The 23,800-nt window shown below is 37.7% G+C and overlaps 2 protein-coding genes across 2 annotated transcripts in view; both read right to left on the minus strand.

Annotated features, from left to right (window-relative positions):
- Positions 1 to 1,860, minus strand: part of PACSIN2 (protein kinase C and casein kinase substrate in neurons 2) — a 60,329-nt gene extending 58,469 nt beyond the window's left edge. The window contains exon 1 of the mRNA XM_041426792.1: positions 1,837 to 1,860. The gene's annotated coding sequence lies outside the window, so the exon portion shown is untranslated. The remainder of the gene's footprint in view (positions 1 to 1,836) is intronic.
- Positions 1,861 to 7,244: 5,384 nt separating this feature from the next.
- TTLL1 (tubulin tyrosine ligase like 1) lies at positions 7,245 to 23,586 on the minus strand. Its single transcript, XM_041426810.1, has 10 exons — positions 23,518 to 23,586; positions 20,412 to 20,544; positions 19,009 to 19,217; positions 17,634 to 17,814; positions 16,440 to 16,574; positions 16,163 to 16,271; positions 13,076 to 13,219; positions 11,236 to 11,322; positions 9,938 to 10,101; positions 7,245 to 8,398 (listed from the first exon to the last, which is right to left on the minus strand). Exons 2-10 carry the CDS (start codon positions 20,522 to 20,524, stop codon positions 8,269 to 8,271), a joined length of 1,272 nt encoding a protein of 423 aa, XP_041282744.1. The 5' UTR covers positions 20,525 to 20,544; positions 23,518 to 23,586; the 3' UTR covers positions 7,245 to 8,268.
- Between the last annotated feature and the right edge of the window lie 214 nt (positions 23,587 to 23,800).

Genomic DNA, 23,800 nt, shown 5'->3' on the forward strand with positions numbered 1-23,800 from the left:
ATGCTACCACCTTGTGCCCCAAAACCACTCCACGGTGCACAAACCCAGTGCTGATTGATTGCATCTATTCTACTCCCTGTGAAAACTAGGGTCCATGGTTCTTATTTTAGGCCAGTTTGGGGACAATTATTGTAAAAGAAGTAAGAAAGATATCTTCAGGTCCTGAGTCTGGTGGCACAAACTATCAGACAATCTTTTAACAATGAAGAAAATATTCTTCAAATCAGCTATTGCCATGTATTGACTTAGGTAGGCTGATGTACTGCTTATACATTATATGTATATATATATGTATAACATATAATTATTTATATTACATTATAATATGTACATGGAAATTGCATACAATTTATTACTCTATTTACATATATTTTACTGCATTTCCATATATACACTTACTATACTTTTTATATAGATAATATTATATATATATAATATATAATCTAGACTATATAATACACACACACACACACATATAGGTACAATACATTTAGCCCTTGTGTCATAGTGGAAAGGCAGTGTGTTATTTTGGGAATCACCTTCATATGGAATTTCAACTGGTTCTGGCTTCCAAGGGAATGGAGATTGATTAGAAATGAGGAATTTACACAACATTTTTGTACAAACAACTGGACTCAGATTTTAATATATAATCTAGAGTATATAATACACACACACACACACACATATAGGTACAATACATTTAGCCCTTGTGTCATAGTGGAAAGGCAGTGTGTTATTTTGGGAATCACCTTCATATGGAATTTCAACTGGTTCTGGCTTCCAAGGGAATGGAGATTGATTAGAAATGAGGAATTTACACAACATTTTTGTACAAACAACTGGACTCAGATTTTAGTACAGCCTCAGAAATAACAATTGTGGTTTTCAGTGTTTCACTTAAACATCCTTATGATTCGACTAGCATCTTTATAACTGCTACAAAATATGTTTATAAATGCTATGAAATAATAATTTTGGAGATAAAAAAATCAAGACTATTAGCTGGAAAAAATAAAGCTTAGCAAAAGGCAATTTTTATGAAAATCTTAATTTGATATTTGTAAATTTCTCAAGGCACCACTTTAGGGAATAGTATTTTTGAGCCTGCTGAATATTCTTTTCTGCTTGCAAGATGTTTTCTATCCTTTTGACACTTAAATGAAAAATGCCTAGACACCTCTGGAAGTTAGTAAGACAATAAAGGTTACCAGAGTTTTGAAAATACATTTTTAACTGCCAAGTTTTTACCCTGTTCCAAGTGTAGTATTTGAAACAATTTGAAAGCAACATTATTGGAGTCACCTTAATATACTTTTGGAATCAACACTATTGCTCTTCCTGTAAAGAAAGCAGAATTTGTCTGCACTGGGGTTAATATACATGCTTCTACAGCAATTTGACTGCATTACTTATAGTAACAGTTTAATGTCTGTATATATATATACAGGACTTGAGGCTACACGCACTGAATAAATACATATATGCACTTGAAAAACTGATTGGGGAAATACACCTCAAAGGTTAATAAAGTACAATTTCTTTCAATTTATCAAAATGTAAATTGGCTTTATGTATATTCAAAGATTACTTTTTTCTCATAGTGAATTAAAATAGATTAGTGGTCTAATTATATCTATCATCAGTGATGCAAGACCCCAGCAAGATGACACTATTATGATGCCATAAATAATTTACTTATTTAGAGAATCACACTCGACCATAACCATATTAACAATTTTGATTTTGGTACTTTTTTTTCCTAAGTATTAAAAAGCAGTTGTTCTCTGTACATTTTCAGTCATCTTAAACATGTGACATCCAGTGAAAGATTACCTTAATCTTTTTCCTTAGAAGAACAGCTGACAGTCTCTCCAGCTCCACTGGTGAGCATTTGATTCAGACTGCTAGGAACAGGACAGGAAGTTTGTGGGGAAAAAAAAAAATCCTCTCATTTTAGATAAGTATCCCACGGTTATTTTTACTTTTAACACAATCTATTTTTAAATATGCTTCTTGTTTCTTCTGCTGTCCTCAGAAATTCCATGTGTCGTTTTAGGCACTAGTACTTTCCCTATAAAGAAATTCTGTCTCTTGCCTTCACTCAGAAGCAATTTTGTGTTTCTTGACTGCTGCCATAACATTTCAGAATTCTCTTCAAACTCCTTCTCTCTTGCTAAGAAACTCCATGTGTTATAATCTTTATTTACACTTTAAATGTAAATTGAAATCCTGAACCATATTTTGATTGCAAATGTAATGACGTTAGTGACTATATATGCCAACCAATGACAACGAATTTCAGATTATTAAATTTAATTCCACTCAAATCAATTAATTTCACTGTTTCACTGCCCAGCTTTCACTGGGAAAGATCCTTTCAAATAAAAGCCATGTTCTTGTCTGAAGTACTTTTTGTTGTCTCCTTGTTTTTCACAAGTGTTTTTAATTACTGTTTCATACTGTCCAAACTTTTCTATTTTACAACAATTGTCTATGACTACCTTGGATGTGAATTATTTGCTTTTAATAGGTACAAAATTGCAGAATAATTAAGGCATAGAAGACTTTCTGTCAATAGCAAAGGTATCTATGTGATCGTCATTACTGGGAAAGTTCAAGTATGGACAGCTTGCCTAGGCAACTTAAAAAAGGTGGAAAAACATAGTGTCTAGCCCACAAAACTTCCTACAATTCAGTATAAAACAACCAATTTTTCTAAGATATTCATTTATGCTATTTCCTCTTAATAATGGAATTTTAAACAAAATTATGGCTAAAGTCAGCTTTTACCAGCTATCCACATTTGTTTTCTGCAGAGAAGACAGGAATAAAGTTTCTGTTTGTTCTGTTAGCCTTTTTTTTTTTTTTAAGAAGCCACACAGGTCAGCATAAATGGATGCCTCTGCACCACGGGGAACAGAGTCCTTCCCACTGACCCAAAGGCTGGAGTGAACTCCTGTCATAAAGCAGGCATGGAATGCCAGCTCCCTTCTGTAATTTCCATCCAAGTCAACTGAACAGCAACTGCTTAAGCAACAGCACCAGTTTATAGTGCCACAGTAAAGCCCTTCCTTTACCACAGATAACTGAGCTCTGCCTGACATGTGCTGCTGATGAAATGCAGGGCTATATATCTTCTGTGAATTGTCTGTTGTTTTGCTGAGTTTATAGCAGGAAGTGAATCAGGAGCCAGGGACATTTTAGGCAGAAGTCCTATTGTAAAGCCAACAGTAACGAAGTAGCTTTAGGAATAATACTGTTTCTTTTATACTAATTAAGTTCCTCAAGCCATGTACAGAAGCTATTCTCTGGGAATCTTATTAATTCCTTCCATGTCAAAGAATTAATAGGCAGAAAGGTTAGTGCCCAGGAAGCAACTATTCAACTCTAACAATAAACTCCTTCTACACTGATGCCATTATAATAATTCGTGTAGCTGTTTAGAGCTTGTCCATTTAATTCTTCATACAATACTGTCCTTATGCCAGGGAGAACTGGAGCATATGGAGAACAGTATTTTAGGACCGAGACACACATTTATTATCAGCTCTGCCTGGCAAGTTATTATACTAGCTAAAGTCAGAACTTCTGAGAACTGTTATTTCCGATTTATTTTGCTCCCCTGAAAGCCAAAACAGTTTCTTTGTGAGATACATTTGGAGGATGACTGGCCCAAGGCTGCAGTTAATTACTCAGAACTAAGAGCTTGTCTGCTTGCAGTCACTCAGATTTAAGTCCCCTCAGTCAGAGCTGAAACAGGCTTTAACCTTTTGGAGAATCAGGCTCCAGGAAAAAGAGCTACCTTACCTCTGAATGAGAGCATCCACATGAGGTTTGTCATCTTTTATTACGCATGTCAGCATCACTCCTGTAGTCAATTCCCCTGAACTCTTGCAGCAGACACCTGCCTCAAGCAGGGAACACATCTCCCTCATCACCTCAGTTCCAGCTCTTAGCAGAGCATGCTCCAGGCTCTCACCAGACTCGGCACCGCTTGGTACTATTAGTTCTGTCCTACTACAGCAAGAGATTTAGTTAAAGATGCAGAAGTGAAAATGTGAAGATTTTACCTCTGAGTAAGCAACTGAAGTTTTCCCTTTCAGCTTCTCTTCCTCCTAACTTCATTTTCACCTTTACCTTTCAAGACCAGGCACAAACCAGCATCTCACAGCATAATATTCACATATCATCCTCTTCCTCCTCCCACAGAACTATTAGCTATGACTGCTTTTGTTTCCTTGGCACCATGCAAGTCTGCAGAAAAGCTGCTTTATGCATTCCAGCTAACACTGATTCTTTCCTTACTCAAATTCCTTCTGAGAATTTTTCAACGAGCCTTAAAAACAGACATCACATAGCAACAGAGCTTCCTAATTTTAAGTTTCTCAAGAACATTTCACTGATGTACATGAGGCCTCAAGTTCTCCATAGAAAAGGAAGAATTTCTGCTCACTTACAGATTTTTTTCCTGGAGCATGTGTTGTGGTTTTAAGCCCAACTGGAGATGAAACACCACCCAGCTTAGCTCCGTCTCTTCCCCTTCCCACACTGGTGGAGTGAGGAGGAGAATTGAAGTAGAACTTGTATATTGAGATAAGAGCAGTTTAATAATTGGAAGTAAAATAATATGCAATAATAATGGTTAGTAGTAGTAGTAATAATAATGATAATAATAATGAAAAAAAATCACAAGTGATGCACAATACAACTGCTTACCACCCGCAGATCCCCGTTCCCAAACCCAAATCAGACCTGTTGACTAACTCCCCCAGTTCAGAGACTGGCATGAGACATTCCATGGTATGGAATATCCTGGCCAGTTCAGGTCACCTGTCCCAGCTGTGCTCCTTCTCTCTTCCTTTTGTGCACCTCCTCACTGGCAGAGCATGAGACAAGACAAAAAAATAGTCCTGGACTTAGGATAAACACAACTTAGTAAAAACCCAAAACATCAGTGACTTATCAACACCATTGTTATTCCAAACACAAAACACAGTACTGAGAAGAAATTAACTCCAACCCAGTTGAAACCAGGACAGTTTAGTACTGATAACCAGAAAACCAATCTTGGTATATTAGAATTCCATGTTATTTCAGTTTTGTTCCTTAAAACTCCTTTTACATGCATACGTTTTTCATGTTAGAAGTGAAAATATAATTAGGCCTTCAAACTTCAACCTCTGCAAAAAGCCTGTCAGGAAAATGAAATGAGGTGAAAGCAGGCTGATGTATATAATCACTAGATTATAACTATAGTTTTTAAAAAGAAAATTAAATGCGATCAGGAAGAGAGGGTCACTGCATTTGCAATGTCTTTGAATTCTTGTTCTTTAAAGAGAATATTGCATGATTAAATTCACGTTTGGGTCAGCAAGATAAATTACTAGTAATACATTAGTTGGAGACAACACTAAAATGTGGTATCAACATTTGAAACCTTAATTCTAGTTCTGAGATTATTTACTACATAGTCAAAGATTCCTATGAGGTTTTTACTTTCCTTTTTCCCCCTAGTTAGTAATATTTCAATGCTTTTATTTTGAGGTAATACTGATAATTTACTAGCTATTTTACAAAGATGTTCCATCCTCAAGGGTTTGAACTATGCTTTCCCAATACTACACTGGGTCAGAGAGAAGAATTTACATATTTAGAATGGACAGGTCTGCTACAAAAACATTTTCCATATAAAATACTTCTTTACAGATAGTTTATTTTACTTAATGTATCTGCTATACACTGGGACAGAAATCTTTGAAAGCAACAGCAAGCCTTCTAGTCCCAACTTTTGAAATATTGAATAGTGAGGATGCAAGCTTAAATGAGCTGACCCGTTCTAAGCCAGGAGAAACCCTCCAAACAATTACATAAGAATATCCAGTATATTAGTATATTACATGCTAATATATTCTGTATATTAGTATATTACATGTATATTAATAATATTACAGAAAGTGCCATTACTATTTTGTGTTGTTAATGTCTGTGCTCTGGAGGCCCTGATTCAACTCACTGCCTACCTGCAATAACACCACTGCCCATACAGAGTACCACCAACAAACCAGTTTGGAAAACAAAGATTATTTAGATGCTATTATCAATATTGGGTCACTGTGAAATTACACCTAAAAGTATCCCCTGGATTCAGTCTCCACAGCCTTCCACAGCAATAAATCCTAAAAACCCAGACCTGGTTTTGCTGTCATGTTAAGCCTTCCCAGAACAGAGTGCTACTGTTGCAATACAAGAATACCACAACAACACATCCTCTGTCCCAGCCACTATAGAAATTAATCACAAGCAGTAACAGAAAGCTTCATTTTGCTTCTATCACAGTACCCTTATGTTACCTGTCTGTCAAAAACATAATCATACTACAGAATACTATTTACTACAGGCCCACAGTCCCTAGGGCTATTACTGCTTCCCACTTTACCCCTAACAAGCACTTAGTGGTAAAACCGGAAACATCTGCCCACTAAAGATCAGTAATTAAAACAACACTATGATGATTAACACATCTGACTACACCTCTACTTAAGAGCAGTTTGCCTGTCAAGGCTCAAATATACAAGCAAGACTCACAGTCAGGAATTGAGAAAAACCAAATCAACCCTCCACCACCACCACCAATAAACCCCACACCAAAAAACCCAAACAGAAAACCCCAGCCACAAAATATGAGACCTGGAATTTAGGAGAGCTTTACCATCCTGCAGTGATCATCTTACCTTTCACTTATTTATTTCAAGAGTCAACTGGAATATGCATTTGTAGGGGCCAGTGAGAAGATTCAAAGCTGATGAAGAGAGAATCAGTTAGATTTTATTTTAGTGGAATATACAAGATGAATGAAGACTGTGCTTGGAGTAGAGATTTTGTTCTTTACTGCCAGGATAAACTCCAGATTCTCTGTAAGGATATTGGTCAGCACAGCCCACATCTGCCCTTCCTCCCCAACACAAGCTGCTCTGGCCAGACTGTGTTCAGCTGTCCTGGAGACCATGGTTTCCTTCCCTCTTCTAGGAGGACCTTCTAAAACAGGTGAAGTGGTGCAGTTGCAGGTGGTGTGGTTTAGCTGTTCAAGAAACTAAAAACTTTGGGAGAGCTAAACCTTACCAAAAAAAAAAAAAAGGAAGAAGGGAGGGATGGAGGAGAATAAAACCAACCAATGCATGTTACTATTTATAAATTACCACCCAGTATTTGCTTGAAAGTCAAGTGGAAGCAACAGCCAATCACAGACCCCACTAGTTTATTTATACGCTTTGCTGTTAGAAGACTGAAATACCCATTTTTATCTTTTGCTCCTTAGTTTTGGTAGCTAAGTTTTACACTTTAGTTTTGGTAGCTAATCATCATAACTGTTATCATAACTACCAGAAATAGCATGTCATGTGCAACAATATCTTTGTTAAACAAAATATACAAAAATATACAGATATTTGACTTATATACATGAATAAATACACTGAGAGATTCTGGTGCAAATGAAGATTTATCATCAGCTTCCAGCAATGAAATTTATCACAGTACCTGTTTTTCACAGACATGCACTATCTCAAAATAAAAATTAATGGCTAGTCAAAAAGTCCATCAATATACCATTGAAACACTCCCTCAGTCCATAAAACTTCCTACCTTTAAAGAGTTAGCAGCTCAGAACACTTAAAGGAAATAAAAACCCCCAACCCTCAGCAGATAGACTTGCTTTTCAATTTGTTAATACTGGTTATAAATCAATAGCTGCATTAACTGGCAACAGCCTCAAGTACACGTACTGCTATTTTTTTCTAGATGCTCATCTTTTATGACAAGAATCTGAACCATCACTGTGAAAATATTAATGTTTACCACCATCATCCTTTTATAGAATCCACAGCTTATTTATTATAGGCAGGAAGGGATAGGCTACTAGAGGAAATGAATACTATCCAGAACAGCAAGGAGTTTCTTTCAGAATAAGCATTTGGGTTGCCACCTTTACAAATAAAGTTCTTGATCATTATTGAGAATTAGTTTATACAAATCATATAAACATAACTGTATATACATACACACTCTATAGCTATTGTAATAATAATTATCAGGTCAGTATATGTCTAGTACAGTTTCTGGGCTTGGAGTGCTTGTTTCACTTTTCAAAGGGTGTTTTGTCTTTGTCAGTATTTCCTACATGCAATGTAGCAAAACATAGGAATCTGTTCCAAAACTTCAAGTTATTCTTGAGGTCTTCCTACCAAAAGTGCAGCTGTTTTTCTGTCATCACTTCCAGGTGGTCAGGACAGGCTTTCCTGAATCTCTTGCACGGCTTCCTTTGACCCCCGTGGACTGCCCAGGACGACCCCGCAGGTCGCGATCAGTTCCGTCGCTCTGCGCCATCTCTTCATCATATCTGCAGGTGAGAAAACCCCTTCAGTGCCTTGTGCTGCTACACTAACAGCAGTGGGTCCTGTACACTCTACATCTACATTCTATTCTTCTTACTGTCTAGAACTGGAATTTGATACAAGCTGCTCTGCATACAGCTTTATGCAGGCATAGCATGACATGCAGCGATGAGTCTATGAATCTATAATTTTACAATACAGATCATCCTGAAATATCTTCAGCCCCTCTTTGAAATAAACAAGTCATCTGGCAGCTTTAGTTAAACTCCTGAGTTTGTGAAATTTTGTGCTTATGAAGTTCCCCATGTACTTCCGCAGGTCTGTGGTTAAGCAGAGTATCAGCCTGCTGCCAGTTTAAATAACTCCTGAGCTATTGCTTCAAAGGGAGGATTGTTAGCTGCAGTGTTAAAGCTCCCTTGTTGCATCACTAAGAGAAAAGGGAAAGAATGAGGTGAACTAAACAGCCATGTGATCAAACAAAATGCATTTCATGACATGTATTTGGTAACACTTAACCACAGTGATGAGTGGTTCTGTAAATATCTAAACCCATTATAGCCTCAGATAACTTTAGCATAAACTGATTTTTCAGCTGCTATGCAAATTCCAAGCAGAATTTGTTACAGATAGGTATTTTAATTAACAAAAGATAATACTAAAGAATTTTGTAGGAAAATAAAAAAATATACTTAGTTATACTGTTTTATAGGTATTCATAGCTACCATGTGTATAACATTCATTAAATCTTAAATCCTAATTCAGACCACTTATATTTAACTGGTTTTACTACTATAGAGAAAAAGTATTTAAGATGAGCATGAACTAGTGGATCAGCTATGTACATAAAGTGCATTCCTGACATACTGAGCAACTGCACCACTAGTGCTAGAAAACCTATCCAAACATTTTCTCAAAAAAGATGAGAAACTGTGTCAGCAATATGGTATTCAAATCAGTGTTCTTCTGCATAAAACCAATCAATCCTAGATTAATCTTGCAGACATCCCAATATAATAATCTCAGTTTCCTTAATTTCTCTCCTTATAATACAGATCAAGGAATTAAAAAATATCTATTATTTATTATTACAATTCTATTATTTATTATTACATTCATTATTCACAGGACTCAAGAGGTATTATTTCTATGAACTGGGAGCAAATTTGCATCAAGTAGCTTTTAAACCAGAACCAACTATTTTAACTGTTTAAGTACCATGTATATATTAGCCTCCATACTAAATTCTGCACATGTAGAAGACAAACATTCTCTTTCCTTCTGTCCCTCAGTTCTAGCTGCTGGAAGCTCAGAAGGTGCAAGCAGGAGCTTATCAGGCAACATTGTCTCTGGACATGAGGCAAGGGAACCCTGCTTTAATGCACTTCCACCTCCAAAGCAGCTCCAAAGAAATGAAGTGGTACTTTGCGCCCATTTTTCATATCAGAATGAAGTTTACCTTATCTTTTTGGTCTACATTACACATCAAAAAAAGTGAGGTGAAAGAAAAACATTGGCCTTTCTATGAAACACTGATAAAACTTACAAGACTTCATAATTGCCCAGAACCTCTTTTGGTGGAGTTTTATTCCATTTGCAGTCAGGAATTTCCCCATTAGGCACAGCAATATTAAGCGTGTCATTAATAAGATTATACTTCAAGATGCGATCATTAGCGGTGCTGGAAGTAAGAGAAGGGGAAGCATTGACCTACAAAAGGAAAAAAAAAACCAGTCAGTATCAGTTTTTGGAGTGTTCTCCAAACAGCATGTGTGATGTCTGTGTGTACCATACAGGTAATTGAGCCTTGGTGGCTCAAAGCACATCTTTTAGTTCCTCAGGCCCTGGAAGGAATTCCTCACTGGGCATTTTTCGTTTTACCTGGACAGGAAAGTACCACTCTGTTAAGTGTCTGTAGTGTCAGCCTGAAGATTTCTGTTGAGATGAGATTCATCAGGGTGAATCAGACAAGACAGAATTTTTTATTTAATTTTCTGTTTACATGGTTACAAACCCCATACATTTGAGTCCTTAAAATTTGCCCAGCTTACATGAATTGCTGTTGCACACAGAAATCTGTGGCTCTCCTCTGGGTAAACAACTTTTCTCTAAGTTCTTACCTGAGTTCTCCCCTGTTATATTGTGAGCTGGAGAGTGCTCTCTATTCAAAGCACCACATTGTATCTTGTTTTAATTAAACCAGGGATTCATTTAACATATATTTGTTCCACATTTATTTTGGAGAAGTAGTATCAGAACGATAAACAGATTTTTTTTTATGAAGTTCACTTCAATTTAGATTGAAAAGGAAGATGGACGGATAAAATTTATATTGAACATACAGAGCTAAAGTAAATATATGAAAGAGAAATTTATGTAAAAAATAAAAAAGCTTTCCAAATATCCTAATTATACTTAGTATGCCCCTTTTGTTTCCTCTCAATCTGTAACATTAAGGCCATGACAGCATTTAAAAATTAAATTTGATGTTTTGCTCCATCAAGTCAATGCCCATTTTCCAAGTACTTAACAGTACTGATCCAGTATTTAACAGAGCTGCTAACATTCAGACTACCTCTGAAGTGCAGCTGTATGGATGCACTGGATTTAGAAACCAAAACAGAAAGCCATAAACAAATAGAAATACCAAAGAAATAGGAAAGAAAAGCACATGCTAGCTTGGTCATCACATGACCTATCTCACTTTCCAATATTTTTCTTAATCCACTTACCCGATAAACAAAAAATACTGTTTAAAAAGAGGACAGACTACATTGAAATCTACTTAGTTTTATTCTGTGCAATGAGAAGGAAGTTTCTTTCCTGTATTTTATAGAACTTTACCTCAATTAGCCAGGGCTTAAGCTTGTCATCAATGATAATGTCATATCCATAACATTCAAAGCAGTGTTTATCATTATTCATTACAGGCTGGGGAAAAAGAAAATACAGTAGTATGTATTAAAATCTACTCTTCAGTAAGTAACCAAATTACCCACTTTCTTTGCTAGAATTTACATGTAATGACATTATGAATCTTCTACAACACTCCTCAGTATTGTAACTCAAATATAAGCTTCCTAACTAGTCAGTTCAGCATTGCCTCTTTTTCTGAGGCTGGATGTAAATATTTCAATACTAATGATTGCATTGATGCAAAGTATTGAGTTATGTTAATTTCCCATTATGTCTCCATAGTGAAAGTGTTTTTATACTTTGCAAAAGTAATAACTATATTTAAAGCCTGCATGCATCAGGAGAAAACAAAGTTTGAAAATTTACAGTTTCATGTAATTGTGAATTCTTTAAACTTTAGAAAAGCAATTCAAAGACATTTCTTTTATTCTGCTGCTGTAACCATGCAGAAATTTTAGATCAAACAATTACAAAATACATTTAAAAATTTTAATTACTCAAGGTTAACTATAACACCAAAGCCAAGAGAGACGAAGAATCAAGTTGTGCTAAGATGCACATCCTCAAGAGAACCAGGAACTTTCCAGCATCTGCTAAACATTTGCAGTATGCATGGTATAATACTTTCTTCTATGTGAAGCTCATTAGATCTTTTAGAGTAAACTTTGTGAAGGTTTCTGAGATGTTTTCCCCATAAATAATAATGAAGCTTTTCATTTCTTCAGCACTGGAAGAGGGGAAGAGGAATAAGAATCTAATTACATGTGCCATTGTCAGAAGGACAGAGGAACAACAGAATTCATGCTCCATTTTCACCACTTCTCCTCTTCTAAGGTTTTGCTAACATTTGATTATATCCCTTTTCTTCTCCCAAGTACCTTCAGATGTTTGCCCAGCAGATGCCAGGTTAAGGCATGCTTCCCCTGCTCCCACTGATCCTAGTGGCATGACCTTGTTATCCCTGTTTCTCGTGCTGATTCTGGTGCTCATCTGCTCCTTCTGTGGCTCAGCTTATTCCCCTGGCAGAACACCAAGCCATCAATAAAGCAAGGTAGTAATTGTCAGTGCACAAGTGAGCTGATTCAGCTCTAAATGGTGCCAGGCCCGACGCAAAAAAGAGGACAAGACAATGTACTTGGGACCAGGAAAGTCCTTGGCAACAGTGAGTTCCTCAGTTACACCAGCTGACTCCCAGAGTGCTACCTGTCCTGTAATGTGATCACAGAATATTACCCCAACACTAGAAAGTCACTCAAGCAGAGAACTGGCTGCTGATGCTTTATTTATTTATTTTTTTTAACTAATTAATGATAACTCTGTGACATACGTAAAAGTAGCAAAAGTACGTTATGTAACTCTGATGAACTAATAGCCTTAGGTTTCCTTTGATAAATTGTCCTCCAGAGTTTTTTTTTTCCCCTTTGACATATTTGTTATTGCTAGAATGACGTCACACATTTTGGCAGAACTTAATACTATTCACAAGGGCAGTATCAAGTCATATTAAATAGTTCATAAATCCCTCAAGGAAAGAGATTTATTCACTCCTTCAAATATCCACAGACAGCTCAACCCACTCACACACCCAAGATTCAGTTCCCTCATCTCAAGTGATTTCAAGAAATCAAGAGATAAGAGAGCTGCAGAAATCAGCATCAACACCATCACTCCAAGAGTGATGAAAAGAGATGCAGGGGTTTGAATGGCAAGTTCACTTCCATGGTTATGGGAAGCCTGCAGCTGGAACACTATCGCTGGCAGCACTCACCGCAACAGCCTTCAGGGACTGCACAATGATCCAGTGAATTTCGTCAAATAATTTGTTGGTGACTTCCTTTCCACGGGTGCTCTCCAGGTACAAGCGTAAGTTACTCACTGTCCACTTGCCTCCATGGATATGGTTGTAATCATCCTGAAGAGTTAAGGAGTTCACTCAGTCTAAGATTTTGAAGTTGTTCAGCAGATTTTTTCTCATCCCCACAAAAATCCCCCTTGTATTTACAAGTACTGCTCTAAAAACAAACCTGGCTAATTGCTCTTGCAGCTTCATGAACACCTCAACTTTGAACTGCCCTCTACATAAACAATTGCTTTTATTATAGCTCTAATATGCTTGTATCACACATCATAAATAAAGTAATAAATCTTTGTTAGGAGAAAAAAGCCTGGGTACTTGGACAGTCTTATAATAAAGTATGAGTTATGATTTGGAAATAGAAGTTTTAAAATGTGAAAGAGCTAAACAGTTTGCTCCTCTGGGGATAAGGATAAAACAACGAGCAACAGCAGAATTTCACTGAAGATAGTTGTTGTAAAATGCAGCACTTGAAAGTGTTTGTCTGTGTTTATTTATTTAAAGTACAACTTATCTATTCCCTGGTATCTTTTTAATGGTGCTACTTCAAGAAGTTACATTCAAGAACATACTGAAATGACACCTGAATTGTTTTTAAAAGTTAAAATTTTCAATTAATTCAGTACAAAACCCCACTAAGTGTTACTGAAACTGAACAGAGGGAAAGAGGAGGTTACCTTATGTTGTCTTTTTAGAAGCTATCAAAGCTGTGCATTATTTATCTTTAAATGGAAAGACAAGAGCAAAGTGAGGGGTGTTCATACCGATGGAAAGGCACATGTTCAGCCCTCAAGGATCTCTCAGGACAAATGTTTTGTCCCTTTATAAAGTGTTCTCCTCAGAGTACTTCCAAGAATTAATGATTGTATGCCTGCTAAATTACAAAACACGGAATGCATAGAGCAGAAAAAAGTTCTCAGATGAACAAATCCTGTCATCCTCTAGGACAAGGTCAGAGAAGCATCTATCTTATTATTAGGCTTTCTCCTATAGCTCCCTCATTAGTAAATTTGGAGAACTGGACTGTACAAATAAAGACCTGAAACATAATTCTCAGGATTTGCTCCATGGAAAAAAATATCTTGAGACCAGATTCCAGCAAGGGAACAGAGATCAAAGTTTCCGCCCTCTTTGCCCTTCAGAACAAGTACTCAAATCAAAACAGATTGCAACTGGGTAGAGCTTTACACAGTCACAGTTGTTTCACTGAAGACATTAAAACAAAGTGAAAATAATTATGTATAAGAATTATTGTTGTTTTGTTTGTATCACACACACATTTTCTAGCACCTCATCATACTTTTTATAAATTACTGAAGGCTCAAATTAGGTACAGTTTTAGAAGACTAAAGCTGTACAGTCTAAGAGCCTCCAAAGTTACAGGCACATTTAAAACAGAACAAATAGGACGGGTAGCATAGCTTTACACTAAACTTCTCTTCTGCCTTTCTGCAAAACTAAACAGATATCAGTGGTTTACAATTTATAAAAAGCTTTTCAAATATTCTAGTAATAATTCCATATTCTTAGGCTGCTACTTCTCTACCCATTTCTGTTGTCCTTTATTCTAAGTGACGTCACCATCACGGTCACTTATCTGGGAAAAATCTTGAAGGCCATTCTTTAACTGGTAGAGAAGATTGAAGGGTGCATAATAACAAGGCAGACAATGTACCATGTGCCTCACATCTTCTCTCTACTCTCTAATCGCAAGGATTTTTTCTAAAAGTTGTATGGGACCAGCTTTCACCATAAGTAATTCTCAGTGCGCCCTGTCAAACCAAAACATGTTTGAAGCACTTCACAAATCAGCAACTGAGCAATAAAATGTTTGTAGTACTGAAAAATGGCATATTTGACCACTTACCCTAGTTTAGAAGTACCAACATTATAATTTACATTATTGTTACAGCAATAGCCACACAAAAACAGTTCTGCTATGCTGCACATCTTATGGAAGAGTAGCAGAGAAGGCATATTAAGCAAGGTTTCAATTTAAGATATATTGCATATAACATGTGTATGAGTACATGTGTATACCTATATTAATATAATCAGGAGCGTGTGTGTGTGTGTGTCCATACATATTGTTTTCCACACCACTAAAATAAAGCTTCTGGCATTAGGAAGTGCAACAATAGAGTTTTAATGACTGTACCAGAGGCATGGTTTGTAAATCACAGACATGTGCTAAAAACACCAAAGGGACAATCATTATCAAGTCATTCCCTGAAGGAACAAGTCTTGGGAAGTGACACTTTATCCCCATCTATGTCACCCCTGCCTCACTAACCTTCCCTCCCCACTGCTGAATTTCAGCCTACTTTGACATAAGGAAGGGCTGTCAAAGCTCTCATGTTTCCACATGAGTATCAGCGACAAATTACAGAACAGAACTATTTTGCAGGCAGAGCTCCATCTTTGTCCATGCAAGAGGAAGCCACCAGACGGCCAGGCAGCACTTATTTATCTCAAGTTTGCAACTGTACATTCCCTTTGTTTCCCACAGAAGGAAGGCAGGAGCAGGAGGCTGGGGGAACACTGGAAGAAGCTGGAAAGTCCTGTGATGAATAAATGCTGGAAAGAAGAAATTGAATTAGCTGCCAGAGAGAGAGAGGGAAGGGGAAATGAGGAAGGGGATATTAAACCACTATTATAAAGTACATATCCACATGATCCAAGCTCATTAATTTTTTGTTCAATTCATAAGTGAGCATGTTGGTTTTTAAATGAAAAGAGACCCCTGCTCTCAACTACTGTGAGTCAATACTGAAAATATCACATCCAATTACAGAGCTGCAACTCATTATCTTGACTTCTGATTTGTGGTTTTCTAAAATGTCTACATTTTAAAATGTATTTATTTGTAAGTGCAAGATGAAGTATTTTAATTGCAAGATGATGAAGAGTATGACAAAAACTTTTGATTCCAAGTTTCTGGGACAATTAAAGAAAATCAGTCTTGCTACAAAAGAGCATCTAAGAAATCAGCACACTTACCCCATGTTTCTGAATGGCAACATTTGTAAGATGTACAAACATGTTATCCAGTTCACTTGTACTTGGTGTGTATTTCACTGTGCAAAACCGGCAAAACCCAAGCTTATACCTTAAACGCAAAAAGTCATTAAAATGTGTTAAATCCCTGTGAGAAGCAAGGAAGTGAGCATCCTAGGATACCAGTTACTGGTTACACTTCCTTGTGCAACATGCACAACATTATTTTGACTACACTGGACATTATCTCTAAACAAAATACAAAGACATGCAACCTTACATGTAACATCTCAGTGGACGATAGGTAGACACCAAAACATAAAGACGAAGATCAAATTTCTTTCCACCAATTAGTAAGGGATTGTTGATGTAAAGTGAAATCACATAGGCTTCTTTGGAAGACTGAGACACAAACCTGAAAAACACAAAACATGTCTCACAGTATGATATTTCCAACAATACAATCCCTGAAGTACTTTAGTTCTTTAGAAGTGTTCTGTAAATTTTGAGTTGACTGAAATTTTGCATCCTTTGCCGAGATGGTGTATAAAGTTGTGGTGGTTAATAATACACACTTGGCATCAGGCCTTATATATATAAAAAAAAGCTGAAAATACTATAGAGATGACCAAGATCAATTACCCATTTAAACTCACACAATAGCTGACCAAGCCATTCACAACGCAGCTCTACAAGCCAGCCTTATTCCCTTGAAGAGAATTTAGAACTTGGCAAAGTCCAGACAAGCAAAAATAATGTAGTGCATTATCTTCATTATTCAAGGTCTTGTACTACTGGAATATTTGCATTTCTGCTTGGTGTGCAGCTGCAAACCACTGTGAAAAGTTAATATAACTTTCAGATTGTGACATTCTTCAGATTCCAACCAAACAGGGAAAAATACTCAAATGATATTCAGCCAGTCACTCGGTCACAAGAAACAACGTAAGTTGCGTGATCAAAACTTCTAGAGAAATACATAAAATTGCTAACCTATTTCATTCATTTGAAAGGAGATCATGAACATGACATATATTGTGTTCCAAAAGGAAAATACATTTATTTCATAGAAATGCATTCTTATTTTGTACTAATTTAAAAAGTGATTTAATATATATTAAACAATTATTGAAATTGCTGAGGTGAAGATTTTTCTCTTGCTTCCTGTTATTTAATACTGTGAAGCAGAACAATTTGTTTCTGTGCAAGTTTTCCCCCAACAAGACTGAAAGCAATTTTATAAAGAGTATTAACTGAACAGTTCTGTGTACCTCCTCATACCAAAACAAGTTGTATTATAACCAGTTGAAGGAGGAAGCCAGGTAACAACTGAGATTAAATGCAAACCTAACTATGAAATTACAAAGCAGTAATAATAATTGCATACTTCTCCCATGCATCAGATACTCAGCAAGTTGATGCAGTTCACCTAATTACAGAAAGTACAATAAAGGGCTCGGTTTCAAGAACTTACGAAGATGTTTTGCTATCTCGAGACCATTTTTTTATTTGGGAGAGTTTGTTGATTAGAAATATTCCTTTTCCTTGAGCTTTGCCACAAGGTTTCATAATCCACGTGCTGGAGGGATTCTTTCTGAATTCTTCAACAAAGAGATTATAATCGGCAGGAAGCATAAAAGTCACAGGAACAAAATCTGAATTAAGGGGGGAAAAAAGGGTGCACAATTAAACACACTCTATCTGATAGGCTACTGACACATAAAGACTAAAAAAGAAAAGTTCTGTATTTTCAGTTTTCCAGTCTGGCATGATCCACCTTCATTAAGATCCATGTTGCTTTTTATCTCATTTACATACTAGTTTATACTTAAACAATTGCAAAATGTTGCACAATGCTAACTTCATAGTAATAGATTCTAATTCATGTGAATAGATTTATACGATTTATGATAGATTCCATTTATATGCTGTGCCACTACAGTATTAGATACCATTTCAACAAAACAATTAACATTTCTCAATTTCCTCAATCAGCTTCTACCAATCTTTATCATGCTCTGTTGCAGGCAAAAAACCCCTTTGGCTGTGTAATTTTGATTTCCATGTAACTCCCACTATTCTTATTTATTATATCTTATTCTGAACTCCTATTATTCTTCTTTGCTCCCACACTCAGTTTTACTGTGATTACTGAAACCTAAAGAAAAACATTTTTCACTTTTTGCTATGAAATTCTCTTCAATTCCATTCTTGAAGACCTGCCTTCTTACATGGATGAAGTGTTTTCATTTCACTTTTCCAAGATGTAATTCACCTCCGCATATCTCACTCTCTTTCACTTCAATGCTTTCTGACCTCCAAACCAACTCTGCTTTCCTCATTCCTGATCTATTCTTGGTTTAGTTTTGGGGTTTGAATTTCTTGGGTATTTTTTTGGTCTGGTTTGCTTTCTATTTTATTTTTAGCAGTCATTATTAGTTCCCCAACTTCTCCCAAATTTCCCCTCTGAGGTGTTTGTTCATTCAGTGACAGAAAACTAAAACCTTCAAAAAGGTTTAGTTGCTGCTCCATTGTAAGATTTTCACATAATAGTTTTTCACTTTTGAATTAAAGAAACTGTAACCCTCTCTCATATGAAGTAGCAGAGCCCTTTGGTTTCACCACTAACCTAACTGCAAAGTATTTTAAACCCACAATTTTCCCTCTCCAAAATAATTTTTGAGAAACCCCAAATGAATCAAACCCAAAAAAGGAACAGAGCACTTCAAGGTAGTCACTTTAATGTCATAACACTCCAGAGTTTCAGTTCTTCATGCATAAAAAAACTGGTTCTCTTCCAATTATTGACTCTCTAAGAAAACAGCTGAATGTTGAAAATAAGAACATACCCAAATAAATATATTTCCCATTTTCATCCTTTTCTGCAAGAGGACTTCCTTCTTTCTCAAGTTCTTTTCTGTATCTCTTAATATTCTTTACCATCAAATCTTTTCTGGTCAGTTCATAGTGGTTTGGGAAATGATTGACAATTTGGTCATCAGAGAGGCGGTAACCAGTTTCCACACTGAACACATTTCTTATTGTTTGGACGCTCATCCTGAAACCAGACAGACACCAAGTGATTTCTCTCAAGAAACACACTTCAGAACGACAAATTAGAGATCTTTTCCCTCCAATTTCTTCATCTTTTCTCCTCTCATTTCTCTTCATATTTAATATTTTGCTGCAGTGACAATCCAACATACCCTGAAGTTCTATTAACAAAGCAAATTAAATCCTGCTGAAGGTTTAATCAGTTCCTCCACTACTACTGAAACTGGTGCATGAAGTGAGGACAGAAAGATGACAAGTGGGTCCTACTGGACTCTGGCTTGCTGATAGTCAGGTCAATCCCCAGCAGGGCCTAAAAATGACTGAAGTGCCCCCAAATGCTACAGAATCCTCTTTCTAAATCTCTTACTTCACACTCTTGATACTCACCTTTCCTCTTCAGAAAAGTCACAAACCCAACCTCTTACTGACTGCCTTGCTACTTGGATTACAAAAGGAATTCAAACATATGACTTGAAAACTGTTTAAGAGAACTTGCTAAAAACACCTGTGCCATTTAGTTATATAACAGATGAAAGTGCTGCAGTGACAGAGTCATTAAATCAGCTATCAACTACACTTTTCACAGAAGATAAGAGTGGGAACATAAATGCAAAGAATTTTCCATATTAGATGTCTCAATGCGAAAATTTAAGAATATTTCCTGAATGCTACCAATCTGCTACATTTCCATTTCAGAAAGAAAAAAAAACTAACCCAAAAGAATACAACACAGCAATTTCCATGAGTGTTGCCCCACTCCCCCAACTGCATTCCAAAAGCATGAGCAGATTACTAGATTCCTGCCCATTTAGATTCCTGTCCATTTAAATAAGTGGTTCACAAAGGGTACATCTGGCAGCACAAACTGCCATTCTGATGTATTTCAAAGGAACATCATAAATTGTTTTGCTTATTTAAAGAGTACTGTTTCTGCCCATTAATAGATTACTGCATTCTAGGACAGCACTTATATTAGACAAACACCAAATGAGAAGATTATTTACTCTCCTCCTTTTACAATAATCTCGGTCTAGTTTCTCATTCACTCTCAGTATTGAAATGTTGAATAGTTAGCCTGAATATAAATCATTATCATGAAGAGAAGGAAAGTACAGTTTATTACAGAAGTGTGGACTCTGGTAACAGGGCAAGCCTCCATAACATTGATAAAAAAAATTGGGAACTGTAGCATACTTACCAATAAAAATTCCAGTCTTCATTTTCTGCCACCTGAATCCATCCTCTTTTTTCAAAGTTGTTTATTAGAACAGATTTTTCTATGTCAGTTACCCACTTTACTTTTCCTGCCATTATCCTGAAGTGGACTCAACCTGTTCATACAGAAAAGTTTAAAGTTGAAAATAGGGGAGGATACAGGGAAGTAAAAGCAGAAGAAAAGTGGCACCTAGAAAACACTTTCACATAAGTATTAGTAGCTTAAAACCCAAGGAAAACAACATCTAGGCTCAGACTAAAACCCTGCACTTCTCAGCTGGAGAACTGCACACAAGGACACTGGTTACAGGGAGGGTTTTCACACTCCCCACCTTTTATAAATAGGCATAAAACCTTCCCTTAAATACACTACTGACAGAACCAACCTATTCTACACTGGGTAATATTTAAAGAATCAATACAGACATTGCATTGTTTCTAGCTTAGGGACATATATTTTTGCTTTCTTTTGAAGCGCGAAAGTTCATCTGGATCACGTGGTGCCTGTAGAATAAAAACTCATGATTCCAAGGGAAATCCCTTACATGCTCTATCAAAAATCAAGATTTGCAGTACCTCAGGGGAGGGAACTAAAGTTACTGACCTCGCAACTGGTATCATTAAACCCTTACGGGAGCATTTCCCTAAACGTCAGGCTGTTAGAAGAGTGCTTACAAACTGTAGTTCAGCTCCTGACACCAGGTGTCACTTTCTACATTAGATCTCTCACTTGCCCAGGTCAGCCTTTTGTTAGGATCACTCGACCATTCTGGCAGGAAGGGACCCCAGCAAGTCCCCTAGTCCTGCCTCCTGCTCAGCGCAGGGTTAGCTACGAGGTGTGGACAGTTTTACCCATTTATGTTTTGAAAAGCCCCAAATACACAGACAGCACAGCTTCTCGGGGCATCCTATCACACTTCCTCACTGACCTAATGGAGGTGGGGGGAGGGGGTGCTTCTCCCAATATTTTTATCATTTTCCCTACATTTTTCATTATTACTTACTTTCCCAAGAACAAAACTCGCTGTGCAAAGGAGTGGGAGAGAGCTGGGTTATCACACACCCACAAGCAGCCCCATGTACTGTCCCTTCTACACACAATTTTCTATTGAAAAGTAAATTAAAACATAAAAGCATGTTTACTAAATGTAGTAATGTAATTAATGAATGTTAATTCAATTTAATGCTAATGCCATTTCTGTAAGTAACATGTTGGACTGGAATTCAAGGGTTCTTCATTTTCCAGGACTAGATATGGGAATGTACATTTGCCACCAAGCTCAGGCCCCTATTGTTTCTTTCTGGGAGGTATAACCCATATAATCCCACACAGACTATTTATCCTGTCAAATCCTACAAAGCCAGAATGTTTACTAACAAACTTCAATTTTAGAAAGTTTAGGACACACATTTTTATTCATGTTGGTAAAGCAATCAAATCAAGCTTAGATAGAAAAGAGTATACAAAGGCTCAGGGTCTGTCTTCTTGTGTGTGCTTTTATACAATCCCTAGTTCTACAAGGTCATGATCTTTCTCTGGGCCTTCCAGATGTTACCAGAACAAAAGTAAATGAAACAATTAATTATTTGTACCGAAGTTTCCATAATCCACGATCAGTAACTCACTAATACCACAAAGCACCTTGTTGTGGTTTTAAAAGTTCAGGGATTAGTCTGCTTGCAATACAACTGTCCCTTCAAATGGAAATGCATTAAAGGCTACCATGGTATTAACCAACCACAATGCAAACTTTTCAAAAGGCTTTAAACAAACATTCTTCATATCTCCAAGCTATCCCAAGAGGTTCACCAAAATTCAAACCTAACATTATACCTGTTTCTCTGACTCCTTGAGCAATTCACACTCAGGAAGGTGAGCTAAAATTAATCCAGAGCTAAACACTGGAGACAGCTTCTACCAGAAATCAAAAGAAAAATTACAAGAACACAATTCTTTTCCTGTTTTGGGATCTTGGTGCCCCACCTATCCCACCTGCAACAGAGGGATTGAAGGCAGACTGAAAATTTGTCCTTGGTTTCTGCAGAATTTAATCAATCTCAGATGATGTTTAAGTGGCCTGTAAATAAAACCTTCCAATTTTGTACAAATTGATCGCCGAAACCCACAAACAAGAATGCACAACAAATAATATAATTTTAATGCAATGTACTTTTCTAGAGGAATCCACTAATCTGGAAATAGGTGTTCTAGATAACCCAATGAGATCGCACACGATAGCTACACATTCAAACTTCTGCTCAGCTGAGATCCTTAGCTTCACAAAACAGCAAAGAAGAGCTTCGTAACACATCCGTAGCCTGCACATTTGTAGTAAGTCAAATCCTTCACAAAACACCAGAGCTCCTACTCAAGAGACAGCAGGCATGTGACAGAGGCACAGCAGGCCCGCCACTTCTCCGAAACACTGCCTTTCCTGCCCAGACTACTCCCACTGGCAGGAAGAAAGCCTCGCAGCAGCCTTACCGCAGGTGAGACCTCTTGCTCTGGTACAAATTGATGAACTGAGATCCAAAAGCAGCCTGGATGGCATCACCACCACTCTAGGGAGCCATAGGTGCTGATGGCAGACTTTTCACACCGCAAAACAGGGGTGAAGCTGTGCCTCCAGCACCCGATCCAGCAATCTCTGTTTCCTTCCAACAGTACAAAATGTAACTGTGCTTCATAATTAAATTTACTACTGGAAAATCCAGTTTGGCTGTGCCATCACAGGAGGCCAAGAGGGCTTGCTACGAGATTCCCGAAGCGTTAGGGAGGAGGAGCCCAAGACTGAAAGAGACACATGGCCGTGTGTGCGTGGGTGTGTTTGGGGTGATGGAGGGGTGTGTGTTTCTGTGTGTGGGGTGGTGTGTCTGTGTGCACGTGCGGGGTGTGTATGTGTGGTGATGTGTGTGGGTGTGTATGTGTGTGGGTGTGTATGTGTGTGGGATGTGTATGGGTGTGTTGGGGCTGTATGTAGGACAGGCACGGGGCTATGGAGGAAGGAGATGGGACGGGGGATGTGTAGAGGCACTGTGGGGGGGATGTCAGGGAGGAGAGGGACACCCACAACCCGCCCGACGCTCACCTGCCGGCGGGAGCGTGGCCTCCACTCCCCTCAGCCCCGACCGTCCCCACCGGACGCCGCCATCGCCCCGCCCGTTCCGGCCACCGCCCCGGGGCGGGGCTGCCGAGGCCGCCGGCGGCCATGTTGTGTGTGGGGCGGAGCGCGGAGCATGGCGAGGCCGGGGTTAGCCCTTCCCCGAGAGGCAGGAGCGTGCTGCAGTCCTGACGGGGAAGCCCCGAACTCGCCCAGCCGCCTCAGGGTTGTCCCTGCTGTCTGGGGATGTTTTGGTCTCAAGCGACTGCGG

Source organism: Onychostruthus taczanowskii, unplaced genomic scaffold, assembly GCF_017590055.1.
Source record: "Onychostruthus taczanowskii isolate IOZ18803 unplaced genomic scaffold, ASM1759005v1 scaffold95, whole genome shotgun sequence".
Lineage (NCBI taxonomy): Eukaryota > Metazoa > Chordata > Aves > Passeriformes > Passeridae > Onychostruthus > Onychostruthus taczanowskii.